Source organism: Palaemon carinicauda, chromosome 30, assembly GCF_036898095.1.
Source record: "Palaemon carinicauda isolate YSFRI2023 chromosome 30, ASM3689809v2, whole genome shotgun sequence".
NCBI classification, from domain to species: domain Eukaryota; kingdom Metazoa; phylum Arthropoda; class Malacostraca; order Decapoda; family Palaemonidae; genus Palaemon; species Palaemon carinicauda.
In genome coordinates, this window is record NC_090754.1 from 11,876,113 (window position 1) to 11,893,664 (window position 17,552).

The 17,552-nt window shown below is 38.2% G+C and overlaps 1 protein-coding gene across 1 annotated transcript; it reads left to right on the forward strand.

The window, feature by feature from the left end:
* The first annotated feature begins 7,702 nt into the window (after positions 1-7,702).
* On the forward strand, positions 7,703-15,416 carry LOC137623389 (golgin subfamily A member 6-like protein 22). The gene is made up of 5 exons (XM_068354223.1): positions 7,703-8,044; positions 10,467-10,530; positions 11,480-11,562; positions 11,905-12,127; positions 15,247-15,416. The coding sequence occupies exons 1-5, from the start codon at positions 7,703-7,705 to the stop codon at positions 15,414-15,416; spliced, it is 882 nt and encodes a 293-aa protein (XP_068210324.1).
* Positions 15,417-17,552: the final 2,136 nt, after the last annotated feature.

The window sequence follows — 17,552 nt, forward strand, 5'->3', positions numbered from 1 at the left end:
CTCTCTTTTTTTTTCAACACCATCCTCACTGTCCTCCCTTCAGGTCAAGTGGCTATCCTGGAGGATATTTAGCATTGCATGGTGCATTGGCTCCTCCATGTTGACCTATTTTTCGACTTTTTCTATAGTCTATGGGTTTGGTCAATCACTTTATCTATCTTTCTGTACACATTGTTTTAGTTAACCTTTTTGTTAATTTAGTTTTAAAGTATGATATATCTTGTATATTACCATTAATTCTTATGCTGTCTTGAGACATTGATCGAAATCCGGGACCAGTACGTCCCAGATTTGGTCGATGTATTCTACTGCATTGCAATATTCGTGGCATTCATAGAAATATTCATGGCCTTACAGTTGCGTCCATACAGTATGATATTCCTTTGTGCTCAGAAATCTTGGTTTTTTTTTATATGTGGCACTCGTTTGAGCTTCCTATACCTTGACTAAGGAGCCACTAATTTGTAACTGAGAACCCTGCTTCTCACAAGTCCTGCTATGAATTTGGATGTCATGTGATACAGGTTATAAGAGTTTGTGGCAGGCACAACTCTTTTTATTTGTGTTTGATCTACCTGAATCCAGACATTGGTGATTCTATCTGTGAATGTCTTCTTACTATTATGGCTGAGATACAAGAGGATGATAGAAAGGCACTTTTGTCTATATTGGTTATTGCAATGCTCACCACAGGGAGTGGTTAAATTCCCTTTCTGATACTGATCGCCATGGCTTAAGAGCTTTAGACTTCACGTCTGAATCAGGCTGTGAACAAATTATAAGTGAAGCTACTCACAGGTCTGGTAACTGCTTGTACCTCGCATACACCGACTCCCTGGCCTTAAAACAAGTAAGGTTGTTTCTCCAGTTGGATATCTGATCACGCCTTAATTTCATTAACAGTGAAAACCTATCAACCTATCCCTGATGTATCATACTCGTGTAAGATTTATATGAAATCTCAAGCCGACTGAATGGTATTTTGAGTGATCTTTTGTGCTTGAATAGGTCACATCTGTATAGCAGTGTTGATCCTGTTGTCTCTTTGAATGATAATCTAGTCAACATAATTGATAGGCGTATCCCTTTTCATATGCTAAAGTACCGAGTACAGAAATTAGCAAGATAAAGTTTCTCATTATTCAGCTTTCTGTGAAACACATGAACCTAAAGGGTTGCCTCCTCCTTTGGGTAGCGAGTGACAGAACAATCTGGTTTAAAAAAAGCTGGTACTGTTGCATTTACACTAAAGATTGCAGATTTAATGTGCCGTACCAGAGAGGATTTCTTTCATGGTTAAATTACATTACTTTTCAGTTAAAAGCTCCTGCTTCTTAAAGTTTGTACGTCTGCACTCATTATTTAACCAGGGTTTACCTTCCAATCGGTACCTTAGCACATTTGAAAGGATGCGCCTATCAATTATGTTGACTAGATTCTCATTCAAAGGACCAACAGGCTCAACACTATTAAACAATTGTGATCAGGCCAAACCGAGAAGATCACTCAAAATACCATTCCAGTCTGCTTGAGATTTTTTATATAAATCTTACATGAGTATGACACATTTAGAAGAGGATGCTCACTCTACTAATGAGATCAAGCCATGATCTGAAGTCCCAACCTAAGATAACCATACATCTTACTCCTGTTACCCCCGGGGGTGGGGGGTGTCCGTGTCTATGACGTCTAATCTGTTACCAGACCTGTGAGTAGTTTCACGAATGATTTGTTCACTGCCTGATTTAGAGGCAGTTTCCAAAGCTCTTAAGCCACGGAAATCAGTATGAAAAACAGAATTTAACCACTCCCTATATTGAGCACTGATTTATCAACAAAAGAGCCCTGTCTATCATCTTCCTTTATTTTAGTCATAATTGTAAGAAGACAAAGATATAATCATCCCTATATGGATTCCGGTAGATCAAACACAAATAATGGTTGTTATGCCTGCACAAACTCTCATTACCTGAATCTCATGACATCCACATTCATAACAACCTAGGTAGTAGGATGGCCAGGGCACCAGCCACCCGTTGAGATACTACCGATAGAGAGTTATGTGGTCCTTTAACTGGGCAGACAGTACTATATTGGATCCTTCTCTCTGGTTACGGTTTGCTTTCCCTTTGTCTACACATACAGTGAATTGTCTGGCGTATTCTTTACAGATTCTCCTCTGTCCTCATACATCTGGCAACACTGAGATTACCAAACAATTCTTCTTCACCAAGGGGTTAACTACTGCGGTGTAATTGTTTAGTAGTTACTTTCCTCTTGGTAAGAGTAGAAGAGATTCTTTAGCTATGATAAGCAGCTCTTCTAGGAGAAGGACACTCCAAAATCAATCCATGGTTCTCTAGTCTTGGGTAGAGCCATAGCCTCTGTACCATGGTCTTCCACTGTCTCTTGGGTTAGAGTTCTCTTCCTCAGGAACACTTTTCTATCTAATTTCTCTCCTTGTTGTTTTGTTAAAGTGTTTATAGTTTACATAGGAAATATTTATTTCAATGTTGTCACTGTGCTTAAAATATTTTATTCTTCCTTGTTTCCTTTCCTCACTGAGCTATTTTCCCTGTTGGGGCCCCTGGGCTTATAGCATCTTGCTTTACCAGCTAGGCTTGTAGCTTAGCAAGTAATAATAATGATAATAATAATAATAATAATAATAATAATAATAATAATAATAATAATAATAATAATAAAAATAATAATAATAATAATAATAATAATAATAATAATAATAATAATAATAATATGAGAAGCAGAGTACTCATCCCTATATACATCACCCTTCCCCTGGCCCTAGGAATGGAATCCCATGTCAAAATTATTAGTTTCTTAAAACCCGTTATAAGGAACTCGAATGAGTTCTTCATTCAGCTGTAAGGTCTTGAAAGTTTGCATGCAGACCACGAGGGCTGCAATACAGTAAAGGACACTGACAAAGTCTAACACTTACTGGACCGTATTTTGCTCAATATCTCCAAAAAGGATAAAAATTAATAGCAAATAAAGAATCATCGTATTTGAAAAATAATTATTATTAAAAAATCGTCATTCTTAAAAACTGAAGGATAACAACAACAATACATATAAAAATATAAGTAAAAGAACTGATAAAACCCACATACTATCGACAAACAGTCAGAAAACTGGTCAATATGATGGAACTGATGCACCATGTAAGACTGGATACCCACCAGAATAGTAACTTCTACTAAACAAGGATAGTATCAGTAGTTTTGAAAAGATAAAAAACCCATGAGGAAAAAAATATCCTCTTGATGAATCACAAGCCTTCATGGCACTTTTATGAAGCCTACCCAACGCATAATTTAAAAAAAAAATAGAAATAAGAGGAAAAAGGTAAATAGAAAATTGTCCCCGAGTGTACCCTAAAAAAAAAAAAAAAAAAAAAAAAAAAAAAAAAAAACTCTAACCTAAGACAGTGGAAGACATGGTCCAGAGACTATGGCACCACCCAAGACTAGTGAACAATGTTTAGATTTAGGGATATCTTTCTACTAGAAGAGCTGCTTACCATAGATAAAAAAATCTCTTCTACCCTTACCAGAGGAAAGTAGCAACTAAACAATTATGGTGCAGTAGTTAATCTCTTGAGTGAGGAAAAATTGCTTGGTAATCTCAGTATTGTCAAGTGTATGAGGACTCAGCAAAATGTGTAAGGATTAGGGAAGACTATTCTCTTTATGTATAGGCAAGGTTAAAAATACGGCGTAACCAGAGAGATATGGTCCCAGGTGCCACTGTTTGGCCAGTCAAAGGATCCAATAATGGTGCCACTGTTTGGCCAGTCAAAGGATCCAATATTTTTTTAGCGGTGGTATCTCAACTGGTGGCTGGTACCCCGGTCAATCTTCAATATAACAGATATGATTTAGCAGCGAGGAAATCACACTTACTTTTTCAGAATGCATAGAATGTTTATGCATACTAACAAATGCTTTTATAGAGAGACATCAAAAACTTGCAAACTTTGTTCATATGGTATAGTAGCAGATGCAAACATGGAAAAGGCCTTTGTTACAACCACGGAAGTGTTCATATGTAGCAATGCCCAAAAAATAATAATTGTAAACCAGTGGAAAAGAAGGATATGGTCAGGCTAAATAGAATTCATTTATAACAAAAACAAATTCTATGTATGTGGTCAAAAAAGGAATAAAGTGTTTAGCTTTATGCTGATATTTTATGCCGTAGCCTATTAACATTATCATCTTGATGTTAGCCAAAAATGCTGTACCACACGTGTATCCTACACACTTGTACACTAAAACGGTATTTCTTTTTTTTTTTTTTTTTTTTTTTTTTTTTTGCATATTGTTATTATTCCTTTCCCCTTGCACTAATAGCCTGTTCATGCCTGGATTTTCCTGCAACATTGTGTTATAATTTTTTTTCCGTTTTTGACTGGAATGGCTTATATATATATATATATATATATATATATATATATATATATATATATATATATATATATATATATATATATATATATATTTATGCTCTGTCCAAATATAGTTAGGTACATTCATCTTGCTTCTCAGTCACCTCCTAACGGGTCGCTTGCATATTGGTGACCAGGGGAGTGAATAGGTACCTCCTGCCTTCAACCTCACTGCTGTGTCTTGGTGTTTTATGATGCTGCCCTATGACAATGACTCTACTATCAATGCCACATACCTGAAACTACCATCCTTCGTCAGCAAAGATGCATTTGCATAGTTCCAGCATGCTGAAGTCCAGTTTCACATCAAGGGCGTAACTCAGTCAAGCATCAAAGAAGACTGTGTTCTTGTGTCCATCCCGGAGGACACCTTCTCGGATTGAGGAACCAAAGGGCTTTGCTCTCTATCAGGGAAATGACCAGTATGGCTCGCCTGTAACCTATTGCAGACGGCTCTCTTTGTGAAGTGATTACACTTTGTGCCCTTTGTGTATGGCACCTACCTGAACCTTTTTGTATCCCTGATGTCGATATTTCGCCCATAAAGGACTTGATGACCAAAGTTGTTGCCCTTATGGAGAGCCACTTCACCACCTACCAGACCTTCATCAACGCCTCCTCTCCTGACGAAATGTACAATTATTTAACATCCACTGAAGCTGACGTGAATGTGGTAAGAGGCAGATGCCCACCCAATAACGTGCCAGAGCGGCAACAAAGACTGCCACTACCCACATATACCAATTCTCTTTTACGCTCCAACGAACAACCTCTCCAGCCACTTACTGGTGCCCATCAGTCGCAATTATGCTACTACCACTCCAAATTCAGGGCTACTGTGAAGAAATGTGCGAATGGCTGTCATTAGTAAAAAATCTTGTTAGTAGTCCATCGCTTGTGCTGGTGGCCTCCCTTGTGCACTAATCTTTTCTATTTAAATGGCATGGGTAAAGGTGTGCAGTTTTTGTTTACTCTCCAGGATACAACTTTGTCTGTCTAAGTTTGCAAATATGTGCCTGGTAACTGCCAACAGATATGCGATACCCACCCATGTGTATGAAGCCATCACATTATCGTTTGGAAGCACCAATAATATTTGGAAGTTTCTCGTTCTTCATTTCTCATTGCTAATCCGCGGTGGGGATATCCTCTCACATTTCCACCTTCTGGTCGATGTAGCTCACTGACAGTTAGTCAGCACAGATTCATACTTCTCCAAACCTCTTGAACCCACCGCATCTGACCTCGCTGTCAACATCAGTGCACCCACTGAGGCCTACACCCACCTCTTCACATTGTACATGGAAGTTTTCTGCCCAGAACTTCGTCAAAAGCCAACGGTTCTCATGAAACACGATATTTATTATCATATCAGGACGATGCAGCCCCCAGTGTTTGCCAGATTAAGACATATGGCACCGGATCATTTAGCAGCCGATAACAAATGTTCGCTGAAATAGAAGAAATGGGCCTTTGCCAGAAGGCCTCAAGCTCATGACTCTCTGGATCGATGTTGGGATTACAGGTGCCTGAACATACAGACGGAACCGGATAAACGCCAACTTCTGAACATCACCGGCATGACCTTCTACTTGCAAAAAGCGAATGTTTTCTCCATGTTCGACCTCTTGAAAGGGTATTATCAAGTGACCATGAAGCCAGAAGATATCTCTAAGATTTTAATCATCACCCGGTCCTTTGAAGCACTGCAAAAATTCTTCTGCATGATCAGCTATTATCATTGTGTACTACCAGTTATTGCCACCCCTCTTGCCCATCTCCACGCCTCCCTCAAGGGCAAGCCAAAAGACCTGAAGTGGTAGCAGCCTTTTTCGGTGCGAAGAATGCCCTATCAACCGCTGCTGCTCTCACTTTCCCTGTGCCAAATGGACCTCTTTCTCTCTCTCTACAGATGCTAGCGACGTCGAAATTGGGGCAATCTTTGAGCAGATAGTCAATGGCTCACCTCACCCATTGTCCTTCTGTGGAGGAATTATTTTTGTTTTTATTTTCGTTTATTTTTTTATTTGTCAAATCCAGAGAGAGAGAGAGAGAGAGAGAGAGAGAGAGAGAGAGAGAGAGAGAGAGAGAGAGAGAGAGAGAGAGAGATTGTGTTATCGAGCGAAAGTAGTTAGTGTATTGATTGTTTGTTGTGAGAAAGACTGTAGGTATAAATGAGGTTGTTTGCTTATGTTTTAGTTAGGTTATGGAAGTGGTGAATGCCTTGGGCGAATGCTTATTTTGATTTTGACTTCAGCTAGAGGCTGGTGTGAGTGCTGGACTATTATCATAATTCTTTATTACCAGCATGGAAGTGTTGACTGATTTTCTGAGTAAGTACAGTTTTGATTATCTTTGCTTGTCGTGATTGTGAATGGTAGGAACAGTTTATTATTTATCTTTGATTATAGTGCGATAGTTTAGTTAGCTAGGAGTGTTCTTAAGTGTTTTTATTTTCTTATTTTGGCAGGCCGTGATTCCTCCTTTGGAGAGGTTTTCTTTGATTGTAAAGTTGTTTGCTGACGACTTGGCCTGTAACAGAACTTGATAAGACAGCTCAGATTGATTTATTTGTTGACGACCTGGACCGAATGAACTTCCGATTGCTGTTTTGAGGATTACGTATGATGATGATGATGATGATGATGATGAAGAGGATGATGATCTTGACAGCCGTGACCCCCAAGGAATTAAGGCCGTTATGGCAAACCAAGACACTTTGCTGTTTATCATATAGTAGTGTTGTGCCAAATGAAGACTGTTGGCCCTTGTATGGACGAAGGTGTCCACTCAGAGACTGATACAATATTTACGGTTATATTTGAGGTTAAAGTGAATTTTAGTTTTAAGTTTTGCATTTTTCATGGGTTATTTGAATGTTTTCAATTTACAGTAGGTTAAGATTGTTGTACTAAGTTGTGATTATTTTTGGTTATGAAACAAGATTGATGATTTTTAGAATCAAGTGATTGTTTTGGTATTAGGAAATATAGTTTTAAGGTTATGTTTATTTTTTTTTTACCTTTTGTTAAAGAGTCTGGTATAGATAACGTAAGGGAAAAGTTTGTTTTGTTGAGACAATTGTCTGTAGGTGTGATTCAGGGTGTGGGGCTTGTTTTTTAAACATCCCGCCACATTATTTTAGCCCCCGAACAGGGACAGCCGAGGTGGGATTGAACTAGACTCTTTTACAAAGGTTATATTTAGGATTTAGATTTAAGGTTGATGGCAATGGAAAGCAAATTGAAGGCTTTGGATGAGGAATTGTGGCATTATAAAGAACGGGAGCAGAAGTTGATAGTTGAGAAAGAGTGGCTGCTAGTAGAGAATGAGAGGTTGAACTATGAGAATGAGGCAATGCAGAAGGAGCTTAGGGAGTTAAAGGGAACTGTAGAGAGAGTGGAAGAATGTTTTGAGATGAGGATGAAAGAGAATGAGGAACGAATGGAGGAACGAATGGAAGCTATGATGGGGAAAGTAATGGTTATGATAAAAACTTTCATGGGGGAAGGTGCCGTCGGAGGAGTGTCTTCTGCTTCGGGTAATGGGTTGATAGTGGAAGAAAAGGCTAAGGTAAGTGATAATAGGAAATAAAGTGATAGTGATAGTAATAGTAATAGTGATAGTGAGATTGAAGATAAGGAAATTAGGCATAATGAACAGAAATGTGATAGGAGGAATGAGAAGAAAGGTAAAAGTGATGTGAAGGAAGAGAAGAAAAAGTGTCAGGATGAGAGTAAGGATAATCGTGAATGGGAGAAAGTAGTGAGTAAGAAAAGGGCTAGGAAGAGTATGATCAAGGATAAGAGTATGAGTGTGGAGTTAGATTCTTTATATTCTAGCGAGGAAGTAGGAAACAAGAGGGAAGGTTGCACTGATGATATCAGTTAGAATAAACGTGATGTGTGTAAGACTCTGTTTATGAGAGAGGTACCTCGATATGAAAGGTTCAATGAGCATAGTAGTAGGAATGTAAATGTGTTTTTCAAGGAGTATGAGAGGTATTGTCAGGATAAGTATGGTGATAGTAAGAGAGTTTGGGCTAGGGAGTTAGGAGAATATTTGACTGGGTATTTGTTGACGATGTATGGTGTGATAATGAGTGTAGGGGACGTTGATTATGAAAGTGTGAAAAAGAAAATAATTGAGCAGGTAAAACGTATGAAAGGTAGTGTTAGATATAAGCGTAAGAATGATTTTGATGAGGCACGGATGAATGCAGGAGAAGCGATATCGATGTATGTATGTAGGCTGGAAACATTAGCTAGGAAGAAGTATGGGGATGAAGGCATAAATGAGAATAAGGAGTTAATGAGGAAGTTTTTGGCGACAGTGCCTGAGAATGTATGTGAATTTATTAATTTGAAACGAAAGGAGAAAATCAGGTGGACGAAAGAAAAACTGACATGGGATGATATTTTAGAGATAGTTGAGGATTAAGAGTTAGATAGGTGTATGAAAGAAAGCAAATCTGTGAGTGTAAGAACTGGAATGGAGGAAAGTGTGCCATAATTTGTTAGATTTAGAGATGCTGTTATGAGAGGACCTATGAGGGTAGCTGTTAGAGTAGTAGATAAGAGTGTTAGGGCGAGTAATGTGGTCATACCGGTAAGGACAAATGAAGGGTTTAGGCAAGGGAATTAGGTTTGGAGGGATAGGAGTGATAGTGCGCAGCAAGGTAGGTCAGGTAGTTGTATCCATGAAGAGAAGTGTTATACATGTGGGAAAGTAGGACATAAGAAGAATGAATGTAGATGGGCTCTAGGTGCTTGTTTTGGATGTGGTGAGGTAGAGCATAGAATTAGCGAATGCAAGAAAGAGAAAGGGGTAAAACGTTATCGGTGTGGTATGATTGGGCACGTATCGAGTGGATGTCATAGTAATTGTATGAATGTGATTTGTGGTAATTGTGGTAAGGATGGTCATTATGCTAGAATGTGCAAGGAGCCGAGGGGTAAGTGTACTGAATGTGGTGCAGATGGGCATGTAGCTAGAGTGTGTAGGAAGCAGGGATTAAATCGGCCAGGATGTTCGGGAAACTAGAGTGTAAGAGGGTTCAGCTGGGTGAGTCTTCCTGTGATTGTGTGGAAGGAATAGGATCAATGTTTGTGAGAATGGGATGAATAATTTGTTGGAAATGAGCAAGTATGAACCTAGTATGCATGAGAAATTAGGGCTGGAAAATAAACAATTAGTGTTAGTTGAATATAGGAAAAAGAGGCGTTTGAAAGTTTTAAGTGAGGGAAAAGTGCAAGGGAAATTTATAGGTATAGGTAAGAATACGAATAAGTATGACAGGGGTGTAAATGTGTAAGTGAGTGTGGAAGATAAATGTATTAATACGGATGAATCATGACTGAGTATGAATGATACCTATAGTGTGTATGGTTTTTCATTAGATGATGTAAAAGAAAGTAAGACGAATGCGAGAGTGAGAGATAGGAGAATGATAAGTAGTATGAATGAATCTTTTATTAAAGTAGAAAAAGGTTTGGATTAAATGGATGAATTACTGACGGAAATTTGTGATATTTTAGGGCCAGATGAAAACGAGGTAGATATGATGGTAAAAGATATATTAGATGATAGGGATTTATATAGGAATAGTGTTAATGTAGCGAATAATTGTGGTAAGGAAGAAGTGAATGAGAGAGTATATGAAGGCCCAGTTACTCGGAGTAGAGGTCCTGTTCCCGACTACGACTGGGTTATGAAAAAGATAATGTAATTGGTCGTGCGAGAATGTAGTAGGATTTGGCAAAGTAAGGGCGAAGGAATGTGGAGGATTGATTATTGTTTTGTATTCGTTAATTTTTTTTTGCCAAATCCAGAGAGAGAGAGAGAGAGAGAGGGAGAGAGAGAGAGAGAGAGAGAGAGAGGGGAGAGAGAGAGAGAGAGAGAGAGATTGTGTTAGCAAGGGAAAGTAGTTAGTGTATTGATTGTTTGTTGTGAGAAAGACTGTTGGTATAAATGAGATTGTTTTCTTATGTTTTAGTTAGGTTATGGCAGTGGTGAATGTCTTGGGAGAATGCTTATTTTGATTTTGACTGCAGCTACAGGTAGGTGTAAATGCTGGACTATTATCATTATTCTTTATTACCAGCGTGGAAGTGTTGATTGATTTTCTGAGTAAGTACATTTTTTATTATCTTTGCTTGTCGTGATTGTGAGTGATAGGAACAGTTTATTATTTATCTTTGATTATAGTGTGATAGTTTAGTTAGCTAGAAGTGTTCTTAAGTGTTTTTATTTTTTAATTTTGGCAAGCCGTGATTCCTCCTTTGGAGAGGTTTTCTTTGAATGTAAAATTGTTTGTTGACGACTTAGCCTGTAACAATCCATGATAAGACTGCTCAGATTGATTTACTTGTTGACAACCTGGACCGAATGAACTTCCGATTGCTGTTTTGAGGATTACGTAAGATGATGATGATGATGATGACAGCCGTGACCCCAAGGAGTTAAGGCCGTTATGGCAAACCAAGACACTTTGCTGTTTATCATATAGTAGTGTTGTGCTAAATAATGACTGTTGGCCCTTGTATGGACAAAGGTGTCCACTCAGAGACTGGTGCAATATTTACGGTTATATTTGTGGTTAAAGTGAATTTTAGTTCTAAGTTCTGCGTTTTTCATCGGTTATTTGAATGTTTTCAATTTACAGTAGGTTAAGATTGTTGTACTAAGTTGTGATTATTTTTGGTTATGAAATAGGATTGATGATTTTTAGAATTAAGTGATTGTTTTGGTATTAGGAAATATAGTTTTGAAGTTATGTTTAGTTTTTTTTTACCTTTTGTTAAAGAGTCTGGTATAGATAACGTAAAGGGAAAGTTTGTTTTCTTGAGACAATTGTCTGTAGGTGTGATTCAGGGTGTGGGGATTGTTTTTTAAACATCCCGTCACATTATTTGGCGCCCGAACAGGGACAGCCGGGGTGGGATTGAACCAGACTCTTTTACAAAGGTTATATTTAGGATTTATATTTAAGGTTGATGGCAATATAAGGCAAATTGAAGGCTTTGGATGAGGAATTGCGGCATTATAAAGAACGGGAGCAGAAGTTGATAGTTGAGAAAGAGTGGCTGCTAGTAGAGAATGAGAGGTTGAACTGTGAGAATGAGGCAATGCAGAAGGAGCTTAGGGAGTTAAAGGGAACTGTAGAGAGAGTGGAAGAATGTTCTGAAATGAGGATGAAAGAGAATGAGGAATGAATGGAGGAATGAATGGAAGCTATGATGGGGAAAGTAATGGTTATGATGAAAACTATCATGGGGGAAGGTGCCGTCGAAGGAGTGTCTTCTGCTTCGGGTAATGGGTTGATAGTGGAAGAAAAGGCTAAGATAAGTGAAAATGGGAAATGAAGTGATAGTGATAGTTATAGTAATAGTGATAGTGAGATTGAAGATAAGGAAATTAGGCATAATGAACAGAAATGTGATAGGAGGAATGAGAAGAAAGGTAAAAGTGATGTGAAGAAAGAGAAGAAAAAGTGTCAAGATGAGAGTAACGATAATCGTGAATGGGTGAAAGTAGTGAGTAAGAAAAGGGCTAGGAAGAGTATGATCAAGGATAAGAGTATGAGTGTGGAATTAGATTCTTTATATTCTAGCGAGGAAGTAGGAAACAAGAGGGAAGGTTGCACTGATGATATCAGTTAGAATAAACGTGATGTGTGTAAGACTGTGTTTATGAGAGAGGTACCTCGATATGAAAGGTTCAATGAGCATAGTAGTAGGAATGTAAATGTGTTTTTCAAGGAGTATGAGAGGTATTGTCAGGATAAGTATGGTGATAGTAAGAGAGTTTGGGCTAGGGAGTTAGGAGAATATTTGACTGGGTATTTGTTGACGATGTATGGTGTGATAATGAGTGTAGGGGACGTTGATTATGAAAGTGTGAAAACGAAAATAATTGAGCAAATAAAACGTATGAAAGGGAGTGTTAGATATAAGCGTAAGAATGATTTTGATGAGGGACAGATGAATGCAGGAGAAGCGATATCGATGTATGTATGTAGGTTGGAAACATTAGCTAGGAAGAAGTATGGGGATGAAGGCATGAATGAGAATAAGGAGTTAATGAGGAAGTTTTTGGCGACAGTGCCTGAGAATGTATGTGAATTTATTAATTTAAAACGAAAGGAGAAAATCAGGTGTACGTAAGAAAGACTGACATGGGATGATATTTTAGAGATTGTTAAGGATTACGAGTTGGATAGGTGTATGAAAGAAAGCAAATCTGTGAGTGTAAGAACTGGAATGGAGGAAAGTGTACCATAATTTGTTAGATTTAGAGATGCTGTTATGAGAAGACCGATGAGGGTAGCTGATAGTGTGGTAGATAGGAGTGTTAGTGCGAGTAATGTGGTCATACCGGTAAGGACAAATGAAGGGTTTAAGCAAGGGAATCAGGTTTGGAGGGATAGGTGTGATAGTGCGCAGCAAGGTAGGTCAGGTAGTTGTATCCATGAAGAGAAGTGTTATAGATGTGGGAAAGTAGGACATAAGAAGAATGAATGTAGATGGGCTCTAGGTACTTGTTTTGGATGTGGTGAAGTAGAGCATAGAATTAGCGAATGCAAGAAAGAGAAAGGGGTAAAATTTTATCGGTGTGGTATGATTGGGCACGTATCGAGTGGATGTCATAGTAATCGTATGAATGGTATTTGTGTTAATTGTGGTAAGGATGGTCATTATGCTAGAATGTGCAAGGAGCCGAGGGGTAAGTGCACTGAATGTGGTGCAGATGGGCATGTAGCTAGAGTAGGTAGGAAGAAGGGATTAAATCGGCCCGGATGTTCGGGAAACTAGAATGTAAGAGGGTTCAGCTGGGTGAGTCTTCCTGTGATTGTGTGGAAGGAATAGGATCAATGTTTATGAGAATGGTATGAATAATTGGTTTGAAATGAGCAAGTATGAACCTAGTATGCATGAGAAATTAGGGCTGAAAAATAAACAATTAGTGTTAGTTGAATATAGGAAAAAGAGGCGTTTGAAAGTTTTAAGAGAGGAAAAATTGCAAGGAAAATTTATAGGTATAGGTAAGAATACGAATAAGTATGACAGGGGTGTAAATGTGCAAGTTAGTGTGGAATATAAATGTATTAATACGGATGAATCATGGCTGAGTTTGAATGATACCTATAGTGTGTATGGTTTTTCATTAGATGATGTAAAAGAAAGTATGACGAATGTGAGAGCGAGAGATAGGAGAAAGATAAGTAGTATGAATGAATCTTTTATTAAAGTAGAAAAAGGTTTGGATGAAATGGATGAATTACTGACGGAAATTTGTGAGATTCTAGGGCCAGATGAAAACGAGGTAGATATGATGGTACAAGACATATTAGATGATAGGGATTTATATAGGAATAGTGTTAATGTAGCGAATAATTGTGATAAGGAAGAAGTGAATGAGAGAGTATATGGAGGCCCAGTTACTCGGAGTAGAGGTCCTGTTCCCGACTGCGACTGGGTTATGAAAAAAATAATGTAATTGGTTGCGTGAGAATGTAGTAGAATTGGCAAAGTAAGGGCGGAGGGATGTGGGGGATTGATTTTTGTTATGTTTTCATTATTTTTTTTTTCGCCAAATCCAGAGAGAGAGAGAGAGAGAGAGAGAGAGAGAGAGAGAGAGAGAGAGAGAGAGAGAGAGAGAGAGAGAGAGAGAGAGATTGTGTTAGTGAGGGAAGGTAGTTAGTGTATTGATTGTTTGTTGTGAGAAAGACTGTTGGTATAAATAAGATTGTTTGCTTATGTTTTAGTTAGGTTATGGCAGTGGTGAATGTCTTGGGTGAATGCTTATTTTGATTTTGACTGCAGCTAGAGGATGGTGTGAATGCTGGACTATTATCATTATTCTTTATTACCAGCGTGGAAGTGTTGATTGATTTTCTGAGTATGTACAGTTTTGATTATCTTTGCTTGTTGTGATTGTGAATGATAGGAACAGTTTATTATTTATCTTTGATTATAGTGTGATAGTTTAGTTATGTAGGAGTGTTCTTAAGTGTTTTTATTTTTTTATTTTGGCAGGCTGTGATTCCTCCTTTGGAGAGGTTTTCTTTGAATGTAAAATTGTTTGTTGACGACTTGGCCTGTAACAGAACTTGATAAGACTGCTCAGATTGATTTACTTGTTGACAACCTGGACCGAATGAACTTCCGATTGCTGTTTTGAGGATTACGTATAATGATGATGATGATGATAGCCGTGACCCCAAGGAGTTAAGGCCGTTATGGCAAACCAAGACACTTTGCTGTTTATCATATAGTAGTGTTGTGCTAAATAATGACTGTTGGCCCTTGTATGGACAAAGGTGTCCACTCAGAGACTGGTGCAATATTTACGGTTATATTTGTGGTTAAAGTGAATTTTAGTTTTAAGTTCTGCGTTTTTCATGGGTTATTTGAATGTTTTCCATTTACAGTAGGTTAAGATTGTTGTACTAAGTTGTGATTATTTTTGGTTATGAAATAGGATTGATGATTTTTAGAATTAAGTGATTGTTTTGGTGTTAGGAAATATAGTTTTAAGGTTATGTTTAGTTTTTTTTACCTTTTGTTAAAGAGTCTGGTATAGATAATGTAAGGGGAAAGTTTGTTTTGTTGAGACAATTGTCTGTAGGTGTGATTAGGGTGTGGGGCTTGTTTTTTAAACATCCCACCACATTTTTTTGGCGCCTGAACAGGGACAGCCGAGGTGGGATTGAACCAGACTCTTTTACAAAGGTTATATTTAGGATTTAGATTTAAGGTTGATGGCAATATAAGGCAAATTGAAGGCTTTGGATGAGGAATTGCGGCATTATAAAGAACGGGAACAGAAGTTGATAGTTGAGAAAGAGTGGCTGCTAGTAGAGAATGAGAGGTTGAACTGTGAGAAGGAGGCAATGCTGAAGGAGCTTAGGGAGTATAGAGAGTGGAAGAATGTTTTGAGATGAGGATGAAAGAGAATGAGGAACGAATGGAGGAACGAACTGAATTATGATGGGGAAAGTAATGGTTATGATGAAAACTTTCATGGGGGAATGTGCCGTCGGAGGAGTGTCTTCTGCTTCGTGTAATGGGTTGATAGTGGAAGAGAAGGCTAATGTAAGTGATAATGGGAAATGGAGTGATGGTGATAGTAATAGTAATAGTGATAGTGAGATTGAAGATAAGGGAATTAGGCACAATGAACAGAAATGTGATAGGAGGAATGAGAAGAAAGGTGAAATTGATGTGAAGAAAGAGAAGAAAAAGTGTCAGGATGAGAGCAAGGATAATCGTGAATGGGTGAAAGTAGTGAGTAAGAAAAGGGCTAGGAAGAGTATGATCAAGGATAAGAGTATGAGTGTGGGATTAGATTCTTTATATTCTAGCGAGGAAGTAGGAAACAAGAGAGAAGGTAGCACTGATGATATCAGTTAGAATAAACGTGATGTGTGTAAGACTGTGTTTATGAGAGAGGTACCTCGATATGAAAGGTTCAATGAGCATAGTAGTAGGGATGTAAATGTGTTTTTCAAGGAGTATGAGAGGTATTGTCAGGATAAGTATGGTGATAGTAAGAGAGTTTGGGCTAGGGAGTTAGGAAAATATTTGACTGGGTATTTGTTGACGATGTATGGTGTGATAATGAGTGTAGGGGACGTTGATTATGAAAGTGTGAAAAAGAAAATAATTGAGCAGGTAAAACGTATGAAAGGGAGTGTTAGATATAAGCGTAAGAATGATTTTGATGAGGCACGGATGAATGCAGGAGAAGCGATATCGATGTTTGTATGTTGGTTGGAAACATTTGCTATGAAGAAGTATGGGGATGAAGGCATAAATGAGAATAAGGAGTTAATGAGGAAGTTTTTGGCGACAGTGCCTGAGAATGTATGTGAATTTAATAATTTGAAACGAAAGGAGAAAATCAGGTGGACGAAAGAAAGACTTACATGGGATGATATTTTAGAGATAGTTGAGGATTACGAGTTGGATAGGTGTATGAATGAAAGCAAATCTGTGAGTGTAAGAACTGGAATGGAGGAAAGTGTGCCATAATTTGTTAGATTTAGAGATACTGTTATGAGAGGACCGATGAGGGTAGCTGATAGTGTAGTAGATAGGAGTGTTAGGGCGAGTAATGTGGTCATACCGGTAAAGACAAATGAAGGGTTTAGGCAAGGGAATCAGGTTTGGAGGGCTAGGAGTGATAGTGCGCAGCAAGGTAGGTCAGGTAGTTGTATCCATGAAGAGAAGTGTTATAGATGTGGGAAAGTAGGACATAAGAAGAATGAATGTAGATGGGCTCTAGGTGCTTGTTTTGGATGTGGTGAGGTAGAGCATAGAATTAGCGAATGCAGGAAAGAGAAAGGGGTAAAATGTTATCGGTGTGGTATGATTGGGCACGTATCGAGTGGATGTCATAGTAATCGTATGAATGATATTTGTGGTAATTGTGGTAAGGATGGTCATTTTGCTAGAATGTGCAAGGAGCCGAGGGGTAAGTGTACTGAATGTGGTGCAGATGGGCATGTAGCTAGAGTATGTAGGAAGAAGGGATTAAATCGGCCCGGATGTTCGGGAAACTAGAGTGTAAGAGGGTTCAGCTGGGTGAGTCTTCCTGTGATTGTGTGGAAGTAATAGGATCAATGTTTGTGAGAATGAGATGAATAATTGGTTTGAAATGAGCAAGTATGAACCTAGTATGCATGAGAAATTAGGGCTGAGAAATAAACAATTAGTGTTAGTTGAATATAGGCGTTTGAAAGTTTTAAGTGAGGAAAAAGTGCAAGGGAAATTTATAGGTATAGGTAAGAATACGAATAAGTATGACAGGGGTGTAAATGTGCAAGTGAGTGTGGAATATAAATGTATTAATACGGATGAATCATGGCTGAGTATGAATGATACCTATAGTGTGTGTGGTTTTTCATTAGATGATGTAAAAGAAAGTATGACAAATGCGAGAGTGAGAGATAGAAGAGGGATAAGTAGTATGAATGAATCTTTTATTAAAGTAGAAAAAGGTTTGGATGAAATGGATGAATTGCTGACGGAAATTTTAGGGCCAGATGAAAACGATGTAGATATGAGGGTACAAGATA